Below are 13363 nucleotides of genomic sequence, written 5' to 3' on the forward strand. Positions count from 1 at the left end.
ACCCGAAATTGGGATTTTTTTTTAACCTAAAATTCCGATTTTTAACCCCAAATTGGATTTTTTTAACTAATATTGGCGGTTTTAACCCAAAACTGAAAGTTTGACCCAAAAATTGGGATTTTTAACCCAAATTTGGAAGTTTTAACCCAGAAATTGGGGGGTTTAACCCCAAACTTGGGGGTTTATCAGTCAAAATTGTGATTTTTAACAAAAATTCAAGAAAACAGCCCAAAATTGGGATTTTTAGCCCAAAATTGGGATTTTTTTTCCCCTAAAATTGGGATTTTCTTCCCCAAATTTGCATTCCCAGGCCCCCTCAAAATTTTTTTTTCCCCCAAAATTGGGATTTCCCTGCAAAAAATGAAATTTTTCTCCCCCCAAAATTTGAATTTTCCCACCTGAAATTAATTTATTCCCCCCAAAAATTAAATTTTTTCCCGCAAAATTTGAATTTTCTCTCTCAAAATGAATTCTTCCCCCAAATTTGGCATTTTCCCCCAAAATTAAAATATTTTCCCCCAAAATTTTGATTTTTTCCCCCCCCAAAAAATCATTTTTTTCCCCCAAAAAACCAGAATTTTCCCCCAAAATTTGGGATTTTTTCCCCCCAAAATTTGTTTTTTTTCCCCAAAATTGGGGTTTTTTTCCCAAAAAAAATTAATTTTTTTCTCTCAAAATTGAGATTTTCCCCCTTAAAAAATTTCATTTTTTTCCCCAAAAAAATTTTTATTTTACCACCCCATTTTTTTTTTATTTCCCCCCCAAAATTTTTCTATTTTTCGTTTTTTCTCCAATTCTGGGATTTTCCCCCCAAAACGGGGCCCCTCCCCCTTCCCTCCCCCACCCCCCGGACCCCCCACACGTCTCCTTTTTTTGGGCACCCAGCGGAACCTTCCGGAACCCCCCCAAAAAGGAACTCGGAACCTTCCGGAAAAAAAAATAAAAAAAAAACAAAACCAAAAAAGGCCCCAAAATGGAACTCGGGGACCTTTCCCCCCCCAAGGAGGCGGAAATTCCCCAAAAAGGCAAAAAAATTGGGGCAAAAAACGGAAAAAAAAACCAAACCCCAAAATCGGCAAAAATTGGGGCGAAAAAAACGCCGGAAAATGGGGAAAAATGGACTCGGAAAAAGCCCAAAAATGGGGGGAAAATGGACTCAGAAAAAGCCCAAAATCTGCAAAATTTGGGGCAAAAGAAGCCCCAGAAAATTGGGGAAATGGACTCGGAAAAAGCCCAAAAAATTGGGGAAAATGGACTCAAAAAAACCCCAGAAAATGGGGAAAAATGGACTCGGAAAAAGCCCAAAATCTGCAAAAATTAGGGCAAAAAAAACCCCGAAAAATGGAGAAAAATGGACTCAAAAAAACCCCAAAATCTGCAAAAATTGGGGAAAAAATGGACTCAGAAAAGCCCCAAAATCTGCAAAAATTGGGGAAAAAGTGGATTCAAAGAAACCCCAAAAAATGGGGAGAAATGGACTCGGAAAAACCCCAAAAAATGGGAAAAATGGACTTGAAAAAACCCCAAAATCTGCAAAAATTGGGGCAAAAAAAAACCCCCAGAAAATGGGGGAAATGGACTCAGAAAAACCCCAAAATCGGCAAAAATTAGGGCAAGAATGGACTGAGAGAAACCCCAAAAATTGGAGGGAAAATGGACTTGAAAAAGCCCAAAATTTTCATTTTTTGGGCAGAAAAGGAGCCTGAGACCCCAAAATCTGCAAAGATGGACTCAGAAAAGCCCCCAAAAATGGGGGAAAAAACGGACTCGGAAAAACCCCAAAATCTGCAAAATTGGGGGCAAAAATGGATTCAAAGAAACCCCAAAAAATGGAGGAAAAATGCACTCAAAAATGCCGCAAAATCTGTGAAAAATGGGGCAAAAATGGACTCAGAGAAAACCTGAAATAGGCAAAAATTAGGGCAAGAAAAGCCTAAAAAATGGAGAAAAATGAACTCAAAAAAATGGACTCAAAAAAAGCCCCAAATCTGCAAAAGTTGGGGCAAGAAAACCCCCAAAAATGGGGAAAAAATAGAATCAGAAAAAGCCCCAAAATCTGCAAAAAATGGACTCAGAAAAACCCCAGAATCTGCAAAAATTGGGGCAAAAAATGGACTGGAGAAAGCCCAAAATTTTCATTTTTTGCGTGAAAATGGAACCTGAGACCCCAAAATCTGCAAAAGTTGGGGCCAAAAACCCCAAAATCTGCAAAAACTGGACTCTAAAAACCCAAAATTGGGAAAAATGGACTCAAATGCCCCAAAATCTGCAAAAATGGACTCAAAGAAGCCCAAAATTTTCATTTTTTGGGCAGAAGGTGGTGCCTGAGACCCCAAAATCGGCGAAAATTGGGGCAAAACCCCCCGAAAAATGGACTCAAAAAAACCCCAAAATCGGCAAAAATTGGGGGGAAAAATGGACTCGAAAAAGCCCCAAAAATTCAATTTTTGGGCAGAAAAGGAGCCTGAGACCCCAAAATCTGCAAAGATGGACTCGAAAAACCCCGAAATTGGGAAAATTGGTAAAAATGGGCTCAGAAAATTGGGGCAAAAAACCCCAAAATCTGCAAAAAACGGGGCAAAAAATGGATTCAGAAAAACCCCAAAATCTGCAAAAAAATGGACTCGAAATGCCCCAAAATCTGCAAAAATTGGGCAAAAAATGGACTGGAAAAGCCCAAAAATTTCATTTTTTGGGCAGAAAAGGAGCCTAAGAGCCCAAAATCTGCGAAAATTGGGGCAAAAAACCCCAGAATCTGCAAAAAGGGGGGAAATGGATTCAAAAAAACCCGAAAATCTGCAAAAAATGGGGAGAAAAATGGACTCGAAAAAGCCCCAAAATTTCATTTTTTGGGCAGAACTTCAGACCCCAAAATCGGCAAAAATGGACTCAAAAAAAAAAAAAATCTGCAGCAATGGACTCGAAAAAGCCCAAAATTTTCATTTTTTGGGTGAAACTGGAGCCTGAGACCCCAAAATCTGCAGAAATTGGGGCAAAAAATGGACTCAAAAATGCCCCAAAATCTGCAGAAAATGGACTCGAAATGCCCCAAAATCTGCAAAAATTGGGGCAGAAATTGGTTCAAAAAAACCCCAAAATGTGCAAAAAATTGGGGCAAAAAAAACCCCAAAAAATGGGGGAAAATGGACACAGAAATGCCCCAAAATCTGCAAAAATTGGGGCAAAAAATGGACTCGAAAAGCCCAAAAATTCCGTTTTTGGAAGAAAAATGGAGCCTGAGACACCGAAAATCTTCATTTTTAGAAGAAAAATGGATTAAAAACCTCAAAATCTGCAGAAATTGGGGCAAAAAACCCCAAAATCTGCAAAAAACGGACTCAGAAAAATCCAAAAATTTCATTTTTTGGGAAGAAAACGGATTCAGAAAAACCCAAAATCTGCAAAAATTGGGGCAAAAAATGGACTGGAAAAAGCCCAAAATTTCATTTTTTGGGTGGAAACGGAGCCGGAAAACCCAAAAATGGAACTGGAGACCCCAAAATCTTCATTTTTAGAAGAAAAATGGACTGAAAAACCAAAAAATTTCTAATTTTTGGCATCCAAAGACCCCAAAATCTTCATTTCTGGAGAAAAAAATGGAGCCTGAGACCCCAAAATCTTCGTTTTTAGAAGAGAAATGGACTCAAAAAATCCCAAAATTTTCATTTTTTGGGTGAAAACAGAACCGGAAACCCCAAAATCTGCAAATCTGGGGTGAAAATGGACTCGAAAAAACCCAAAAATTTCATTTTTTTGGCATCCAAAGACCCCAAAATCTTCGTTTTTAGAAGAAAAATGGACTCAAAAAATCCCAAAAATTTCATTTTTTGGGGTGAAAAATGGACCCAAAAGCAGCAAAAAAATTTCAGTTTTGGGGTGAAAAAAGTGGAATTGGAGATCCCGAAAAACGGAGTCAGAAAAGCCCGAAAATTTCGTTTTTTGGAGTGAAAAAATTGCCGCTCAAAACCCCAAAAATTCGATTTTTTGGGGTGAAAAAATCAATTTTGGAGACTCTAAAAAATTCAGTTTTGGGGTAAAAAAAAATGGAATTTGGAAGCCCAAAAATTTCACTTCTTTGGGGCAGCCAGAAACCCCAAAAATCTTCGATTTTTGAAGAAGGAAATGGATAAAAAAAATCCCCAAAAATTTCATTTTTTTGGGGCGGAAAAACGGAATTTTGAAGACTCCAAAAATTCCATTTCTGGGGCAAAAAGCAGAGAGCCCAAAATCGTCGCTTTTCAAGGAGAACCGGACCTGAAAACCCCCAAAATTTCATTTTTTGGGGCAGAAAAGTCGACTCGGGAGACGCCAAAAATTTCGATTTTGGGGCGAAAACGGAGCTGGAGCCCCCAAAATTTCCGTTTGTACGGTGAAAAACCGACTCGAAAAACCCCAAAATTTCCATTTTTGGGGTGAAAACCGGACTTGCAACTGCCGAAATTTCATTTTTGGCCACGAAACCTCGAAGACCCCGAAACTCGGGATTTTTGGGGCGGAAAATCGACAGCGGAGACCCCAAAATTTCCGTTTTTAAGGTGAAAAATCGACTCTGAAAAACCCCCAAAATTTCGCTTTTTTGGGGCGGAAAAACGGACTCTGGAAGGGCCGAAATTGGCGTTTTTCACCTCAGAACGGACTCGGATCCCCAAAATTTCTGTTTTGGGAAGAAAACCTGAACTTTGAGACCCCGAAATTTGGAATTTTTGGGGCGAAAACCGCGACTTTTGGGAGCCCCCATTCCCTCCCATGGACTGACTCCGCGTGACCCGGACTCCGCCCCCTTGGCGCCAAATATGGAAGTGTGGGAGGGGCTTGGGAAGGGGGTGGAGCCTCAAGCTCCGCCCCTTTTTTCTGACGCCACGCCCCCTCCCCCTTTGACTCCTCCCCTCTCCCTGGCCCCGCCCCCCGTCTCTCCCCAGGCCACGCCCAGGGGATTCAAGAGGAAGATTGCGGTGCTGTGTGAGTGGGCGTGGCCTGGAGGGGGCGGGGCTTGTGGGGGGCAAGGGGGCGGGGCTTAAATTAAAAGGGTTTAAGGGAATGGGAGGGGTTGGATATGGAAATGAGGGGTGGGGTTTAAAGAGATGTGGGTGGGGTTTTATTGGGAATTCAAGGAGTGGGCGGGGTTTAATATGGAAATGAGGTTGAAAAGGGGCGGGGTTTAAAGGGAAATAGGGATTCAGGGGAGTGGGCGGGGTTTAATATGGAAATGAGGGTGGGATTTAAAGAGATGTGGGTGGAGTTTAATTTGGGGATTTAAGGGAGCGGGAGGGGTTGAATATTAAAATGAGGATGGGAAAGGGGCGGGGCTTGAAGGGGAAATTGGTACGGCCTAAATAGGAGGGGTTGGAGTGAGTGGGCGGGGTTTGATATGGAAATGAGGGGTGGGGTTTAAAGAGATGTGGGTGGGGCTTAATTAAGGGGTTTAAGGGAGTGGGAGGGGTTTAATATGGAAATGAGGGTGGGGAAGGGGCGGGGCTTAAAGGGAAGTTGCTATGGCCTGAATAACTGGGGATTCAAGGGAGTGGGCGGGGCTTAATATGGAAATGAGGGGTGGGGTTTAAAGAGACATGGGTGGGGTTTAAATAGGGGATTTAAGGGAGTGGGCGGGGCTTAATATGGAAATGACAAAGGAGGGGAGGGGCTTAAATGGAAGAGGATTTGTGGGAGTGGGTGGGGTTTAATATGGAAATGAGGGGTGGGGTTTAAAGAGACATGGGTGGGGTTTAAATGGGGGATTTAAGGGAGTGGGCGGGGTTTGATATGGAAATGAGAAGGGAGGGGAGGGGCTTAAATGGAAAAGGATTTGTGGGAGGGGTTTAATATGGAAATGAGGGGGGGGAAGGGGCGGGGCTTAAAGGGAAATTGGTATGGCCGAAATGGGAGGGGTTGGAGTGAGTGGGTGGGGTTTGATATGGAAATGAGGGGCGGGGTTTAAAGAGATGTGGGTGGAGTTTAATTTGAGGATTTAAGGGAGTGGGAGGGGTTTAATATGGAAATGAGGGTGGGAAGGGGTGGGGCTCAAAGGGAAATGGGTAAGGCCTGAATGGGAGGGGTTGGAATGAGTGGGTGGGGTTTGATATGGAAATGAGAGGCGGGGCTTAAAGAGACATGGGTGGTTTAATTGGGGGATTTAAGGGAGTAGGAGGGGTTTAATATTGAAATTAGGGTGGGGAAGGGGCGGGGCTAAAAGGGAAATTGGTATGGCCGAAATGGGAGGGGTTGGAGTGAGTGGGAGGGGTTTAATATGGAAATGAGGGGCGGGGTTTAAAGAGATGTGGGTGGAGTTTAATTTGAGGATTTAAGGGAGTGGGAGGGGTTTAATATGGAAATGAGGGTGGGGAAGGGGCGGGGCTTAAGGGGAAATAGGTGGGGACTAAATCACAATGGGTTTTGGGGGGTGGGAGGGGTTTAATATGTAAATTGAATGGGGAATGGGCGGGGCTTAGAGACAAATGGGTGGGTTCAAAAGAATGAGGGATTGGGGAAGTGGGAGGGGTTAAATATGGAAATGAGGGTGGATAAGGGGCGGGGCTTAAAGGGAAGCGCGTGTCTATTACAGAAGGTTTTAGGGTGGGTGGGGTTTGATATGCAAATGAGGGGAAGCGGTGGGATGTTATTGTAAAAGGTTTTGCTGTCAGTGGGAGGGGTTTAAATATGCAAATTAGTCACGGAATGGGTGTGGCCTGGGTGGGAGTGGTTTAACTGTGTATTTAAATGAAGTGGGCGTGGCCTTTTAGGTTTTAATGAATCAGGGTTAATGTGGGCGGGGTTTCAAAATGGGCGGGGCTACATTAAAATAGAAAAATAATTAAATGAGATAATTAAGGGTGGATTGGGTAATTAATTTATGCAAATTTTGGGGCCGAGGCTAGCGCAGCGTGCGCTAATTAATGACCTAATAATGGAATAATTAATAAGTTATTGGCGAAATTGTGGATTAAATCAGTATATTAAGGCTTAATTAATGGATTAATTGATTAATTAGCAATATTAATTAGCAGCCGGAAACAGCCTGGATCCAGACAGGGGCGGGGCTACAGCAGGTGGATGTTAATTAATGGCTAATTAAAGTACAAATAATTAATTAAGGCCCAAGAAATGCATTAATTTTTTAAATTAAGGTCAAATTAGTGTATTAATTAACTTATTAACATCGTTAATTAGCAGCCAGGGAAAGCCTGGGGCTGGACAGGGGTAGGGGTCCACTAATTAAGGGATTAATAATTGGATTAATAGTATAATTAAGGGCAAACTAGGGTATTAATGAGCTAATTAGTGTTATTAATCAGCAGCCAGGGGCGGCCTTGAGCCAGTCAGGGCAGGAAATCACTAATTAGTGGATTAATAATTGGATTAATAGTATATTTAGTGGCAAGTTAAGGTATTAATTAACTAATTAGTGTTATTAATCAGCAGTCAGGGGCAGCCTGGAGCCGGATGGGGCCGGGGAATCACTAATAAATTGATTAATAATTGGAATTAAAATGTAATTAAGCGGCTAATTAATTAATTAGTGTTATTAATCAGCAGCCAGGGGCAGCCTGGAGCCAAACAGGGATGGGGGATTGCTAATAAGCATATTTTTAAAGGGGTTAATGATGTAATTAGAGGCTAATAAGGTATTAATTAACTAATTAGCATAATTAATCAGCAGCCAGGGGCAGCCTGGAGCCGGATGGGGGCGGGGATCACTAATAAATGGATTAATAATTGTAAATATAATATAATTAAGGGCTAATAAAGGTATTAATGAACTAATTAGCATAATTAATCAGCAGCCAGGGGCAGCCTGGAGCGGACGGGGGCGGGGCCGGCGCGGGGGGGCCCCGGAAGCGGCGCTGGGGGGCGACGGCGCCCAAGAAACCCTCGATCAGCATCAGCACCGACTCCCTCAAGGTGGGCCAGAGTTCATTAATTCCCATTAATCCCCATTAATTGCAACCTCAGAAATGTCGGGGTTAAGTTTGGAGAAAAAATTCCCGGTTTTTTCTGATTTTTTCTGATTTTTTCTGATTTTTTGTGATTTTTTCTGATTTTTTTCTGATTTTTTTTTATTTTTTCTCTGATTTTTTCTGATTTTTTTTTTTGTTTTTTCTGATTTTTTTCTGATTTTTTTAAATTTTTCTCTGATTTTTTCTGATTTTTTTTTTTTATTTTTTTCTGATTTTTTTCTGATTTTTTCTGATTTTTTTCTGACTTTTTACTGAATTTTAACGCCAAAATTTGCGTTTTTTCTCACAAAAATCCAATTTTTTTCTTATTTTTACCCAAAAAAGTCCCTTATTTTATTCTTATTTTTAGTCTCAAAAATTCAAATTTTTTTTCCAGAATTTCCAATTTTTTTCTGATTTTTTTACTAAATTTTCAGACCAGAATTTTTTTTTCCCCACAAAAATTGAATTTTTTTCTTATTCTTAACCAAAAAAAAATTCCATTATTTTTCTCATTTTAGCCCCAAAAATTCAAATTTTTCATTCCAAAATTTCCCATTTTTTTTCTGACTTTTTACAGAATTTTAAGACCAAAATTCGCTTTTTTTTCTCACAAAAGTCCAATTTTTTTCTTGTTTCTGACCAAAAACTTCCTTATTTTATTCTTACTTTTAGCCCTGAAAATTCAAATTTCTTATTCCAAAATTTTAGATTTTTTTCTGATTTTTTTCTGATTTTTTACTGAGTTTTCAGGCAAAAATTTGCGCTTTTTTTTCTACGAAAATTCGCACTTTTTTCTCTTTTTAAACCAAAAAAATCCCATTATTTTCCTTATTTTAAACCCAAAACTGTTTTTTTTTCCAAAATTTGTGATTTTCACTCAGAGTTTTTAGGCCAAAATTCCAATTTTTTCCTCCTTTTTAGCTTTTAAATCCTCTTTTTGTTTTCCAAAAAATTCCCATTTACAATTAATTATAATTAATTATATAAATAACTATTACTATGTAATTATATATATTAAAGTATATACACAATTAAAATAATGTATATAATTAAAATACAATTTCTAAATGTTGAGCAAAAATTCCCATTTTTTTCCGATTATTTTCTTGACTTTTACGGCCAAAATTCACTTTTTTTCTGCAAAAATTCACTTTTTTTCCTCAATTTTAACCAAAAAATTCCATTTTTTGGATATTTTGTAATATTATTTCATATGAATGCATGTTATTTCACTTCTTCTACTACTTCAAATTTTTTTACTGTTACCCAAAAATTTCAATTTTTTCACTGATTTTTTAATAAATTTTCCACAATTTTCCCCAAAATTCCCATTTCTCCCCCCAAATTTTTCCTCCTTTCCCCATAAATTCAATTTTTCCCCGTTTTCCCCATTTTTTCCCCAATTTTCCCCAATTTTTTCCCAATTTTTCCCCAATTTTTTCCCCAATTTTTTCCCCAATTTTTTCCCCAATTTTCTCCATTTTTTCCCCAATTTTCCCATTTTTTCCCCAATTTTCCCCAATGTTTTCCCCCAATTTTCCCCCATTTTTTCCCCAATTTTTTCCATTTTTCCCCCAATTTTCTCCATTTCTTCCGTTTTTTCCCATTTGTTTCCCCAATTTTCTCCATTTTTTCCCCCATTTTCCCCAATTTTTCCCCAATTTTCTCCACTTTTCCCCAATTTTCCCATTTTTTCCCCGTTTTCCCCATTTTTTCCCCAATTTTCCCCAATTTTTTCCCCAATTTCCCCAATTTTTCCCCCAATTTTTCCCCAATTTTTTCCCCAATTTTCCCCAATTTTTCCCCAATTTTTCCCTTTTTTTCCCCAATTTTTTCCCCAATTTTTTCCCCAATTTTTTCCCCAATTTTCCCATTTTTTCCCCAATTTTTCCCCAATTTTCCCCAATTATCCCCATTTTTCCCGTATTTTCCAATTTTTTCCCCAATTTTCCCCATTTTTTCCCCAATTTTCCCCAATTTTTTCCCCAATTTTCCCATTTTCTCCCCAATTTTCCCGTTTTCTCCCCAATTTTCCCGTTTTCTCCCCGTTTCTCCAGAGCCTGATCCCCGAGATCCGCGCCGGGGGAGGGGCCGAGCCGCCCGAGGGGGGCGGGGACGGCCCCGCCCTCATGGGGGAGGGGCCTGAGCCCGAGGGGGGGGAGGGGCCGGACAAAGGGGGCGTGGCCTCCTCCAACTCCGGGGCGGGGCCGCCCCTCCCCCACCCCCCCTCGCTGCTGCTCCCCTTCCCCCACCTGAAGATCTGCAGGACTGTCACTCAGGTCAGGCCCCCCCCCCTGCCTTAAGCCCCGCCCACAACCCTCTAAAGCTCCTCCCACATCCACCTAAGCCCCTCTCCTACCTCATTAATAATTGAGGCTCCTCCCCCATTTTTAAGTTCCTCCCCCAGAGTTCTAAGCCCCTCCCCCACCCTTTTAAGCCCCTCCCCACCTCTGTAAGCTCCTCCCCTTTTAGCCCCACCCCAGCTTAAGCTCCGCCCCTTTTTACTCCATAACCCATTCCTTTTAAGGCCCTCCCCCTTTTAAGCCCCTCCCCATTTGGTTTTTTCTTTAAGCCCCGCCCCTTCATTAAGCCCCACCTCAATTGCCGCGTCCATTTTAGCTCCTCCCTTTTAAGCCCCTCCCCCTGCCTTTTAAATGTTTTTAGCCCCTCCCCTTTTACTCTTTCCAAGCCCCTCCCTGTTTAAGCCCCTCCCTCTTTAAGCCTATCCCCTTTAAGCCCCTCCCCATTTTAAGCCCCGCCCCTGTAAGCCCCTCCCATATTAGTAAGTCCCTCCCCTCAGTTTCTTCCGCATTAAGCCCCGCCCCTTTCAGGCCCTCCCCCTCCATAAACCCCTCCCCTTTTAAGCCCCTCCCCTAGTCATTAAGCTCCTCCCCCTTTTTGAGCCCCGCCCATTTTAGCCCCTCCCCAACCCTTTGAACAGCTATTAAGCCCCTCCCCTTTCTCAATAAACTCCTCCCTTTCCCCTTAAGCCCTGCCCCCTTTGCTAAACCTCTCCCCTTTAAGCCCCACCCCTTTTCTCACTAAGCCCCGCCCCTTTTCCAGGTGGTTCCGGCCTCTCTGGGGGAGAACGGGCGGGGGGAGGGGCAGGAGGAGGAGGAGGGGGAGGAGAGCGACGAGGGGCGGGGCCAGGACAAGCCCCTCCCCCACCCGGGACAAGCCCCGCCCACGAGTACAGCATCGGCAGGAGGCGGGGCCTGCGCTGGCCCCGCCCCTCCTTCCGCAGCGGCCACGCCCACCCCGGGAGAGGGGGAGGGGAAAGGAGGTGAGTGGGGGAGGGGCTACAAATGTCTGGGGGAGGGGCTTAAGCAAATGAAGGGGGAGGAGCTTGGTAGTGAGTGGGAGGGGCCATTAATTTAAAAGGGAGGGGTTAATCTCAGGGGGGCGGGGCTTGAGCAAAGATGGGAGGGGTTTCAAGCATGGGGGAGGGGGAAGCGTGGGTGGGAGGAGCTTTGAGTGTAGTGGGCGGAGCTTAAGGCAAGAAAGCCTCACAATGGGGGGAGGGGCTTCACTGGAAACCCCCAAAATGTTGGGATTCTTTGTGATGATGTCACCTTTAAGCCACGCCCCCTTGTCCAGCTGAGGCCCCGCCCCCAAGGCTGTTAGAGCGGCTTCACTAAAATCCCCCAAAATTCCCCAAAAAAAGCCCAAAAATTCCTGGATTTTTTGTAATGATGTCATCTCTATGCTCCGCCCCTTTTTCTAGTAGCTCCGCCCACCCTGCCTGCCGGTTTGGCTTCACAAAAACCCCTTAAAATCCCCAAAAATCCCTAAAAATCCCCCAAATTCGGGGATTTTTTGTGATGATGTCATCGTGAAGCCCCTCCCCCTTGTCTAGAAGCCCCGCCCCCGGCTGCCAGTTGGGCTTCACTAAAATCCCTTAAAATCCCCCAAAAAAACCCCAAAAATTGCTGGATTTTTTCTGATGATGTCATCCTAAAGCTCCCCCCCCTTGCCTAGATGCCCCGCCCCCCCGGCTGTCGGTCGGGCTTCATAAAAATCCGTTTAAAATTCCCCCAAAAAGCCTCAAAAAAACCCCAAAAATTCCGTGATTTTTTGCGATGATGTCATTCTCAAGCCCCTCCCCTTACCTAGAAGCCCCGCCCCCCCCAGCTGCCGGTTGGGCTTCACTAAAATCCCTTAAAATCCTCCAAAAATCCCAAAAAAAATCCCCAAAAAAACCCAAAAAATCCAGGATTTTTTGTGATGACGTCATCCTTAAGCTCCGCCCCTTTGTCTGGCCGAGGCCCCGCCCCCATGCCCTTCCTAGGGCGCCCCCTGGCGGCCGGGAGACGTCACTACAACCCCAAAACTCCCCAAAAATCCCAAAAAAACCACGAAAAATTCCGGGATTTTTTGCGATGACGTCATCGCTAAGCTCCGCCCCTTTGTCTAGCCGAGGCCCCGCCCCCGCGGCGGTCCCAGGGCGCCCCCTGGCGGCCGGGGGGGCTTCAATACAACCCCAAAAACCCCAAAAATTCTGGGATTTTTTTGTGATGACGTCATTCTCAAGCCCTTCCCCCTTGCCTAGAAGCCCCGCCCCCCCAGCTGCCGGTTGGGCTTCACTAAAATCCCTTAAAATCCCCCCAAAATCCCAAAAAAGCCCCCAAAAATCCCCAAAAATCCAGGATTTTTTTGTGATGATGTCATTCTTAAGCTCCGCCCCCTTACTTAGCAGCCCCGCCCCCCCAGCTGCCGGTTGGGCTTCACTAAAAAGCCCAAAAAACCCCAAAAAACTCCAAAAATCCCCCAAAAAAATCCCCCAAATTTCGAGATTTTTTGTGATGACATCATTCTTAAGCTCCGCCCCCTTGCCTAGAAGCCCCGCCCCCCACGGCTGCCGGTTGGCCTTCAGTAAAATCCCTTCAAATCCCCCAAAAATCCCCAAAAAACCCCCAAAAATTCTGGGATTTTTTTGCAATGACTTCATCCCTAAGCTCCGCCCCTTTGTCTGGCCGAGGCCCCGCCCCCATGCCGTTCCTAGGGTGCCCCCTGGCGGCCGGGAGACGTCACTACAACCCCAAAACTCCCCCAAAAATCCCAAAAAAACCACGAAAAATTCTGGGATTTTTTGCGATGACGTCATCGCTAAGCTCCGCCCCTTCGTCTAGGCGAGGCCCCGCCCCCGCGGCGGTCCCAGGGCGCCCCCTGGCGGCCGGGGGGGCTCCTGCTGCCCGTGGACGAACCGGTGCGGGCGGCGCCCGCCCCTCCCCCGGCAGCGCCCCTTCCCCATCGTGCACCTCTGCAACCTGGTAACGGAAATTCGGGGAAAATTCAGGGGAAAAATGGGGAAAAAATGGGGAAAATTTGTGGAAAATTCAGGGGAAATTTGGGGAAAATTCGGGGAAAATTTGGGAGAAATTTGGGGGAAAAATGGGGAAAATTTGGGAAAAATGGGGAAAATTTGGGAG

General features: G+C 43.9%; 1 protein-coding gene across 1 annotated transcript in view; it reads left to right on the forward strand.

The window, feature by feature from the left end:
- ACIN1 (apoptotic chromatin condensation inducer 1) overlaps window positions 1-13363 on the forward strand; it is a 50169-nt gene that overhangs the window by 23216 nt on the left and 13590 nt on the right. Inside the window, 7 exon segments of the mRNA XM_030970818.1 lie at window positions 4920-4959; window positions 7776-7896; window positions 9992-10029; window positions 10141-10213; window positions 10998-11217; window positions 13064-13160; window positions 13162-13204. Of these exon segments, the coding sequence (XP_030826678.1) occupies window positions 4920-4959; window positions 7776-7896; window positions 9992-10029; window positions 10141-10213; window positions 10998-11217; window positions 13064-13160; window positions 13162-13204 (632 nt within the window).

This window comes from Camarhynchus parvulus, unplaced genomic scaffold (genome assembly GCF_901933205.1).
Source record: "Camarhynchus parvulus unplaced genomic scaffold, STF_HiC, whole genome shotgun sequence".
NCBI lineage: Eukaryota > Metazoa > Chordata > Aves > Passeriformes > Thraupidae > Camarhynchus > Camarhynchus parvulus.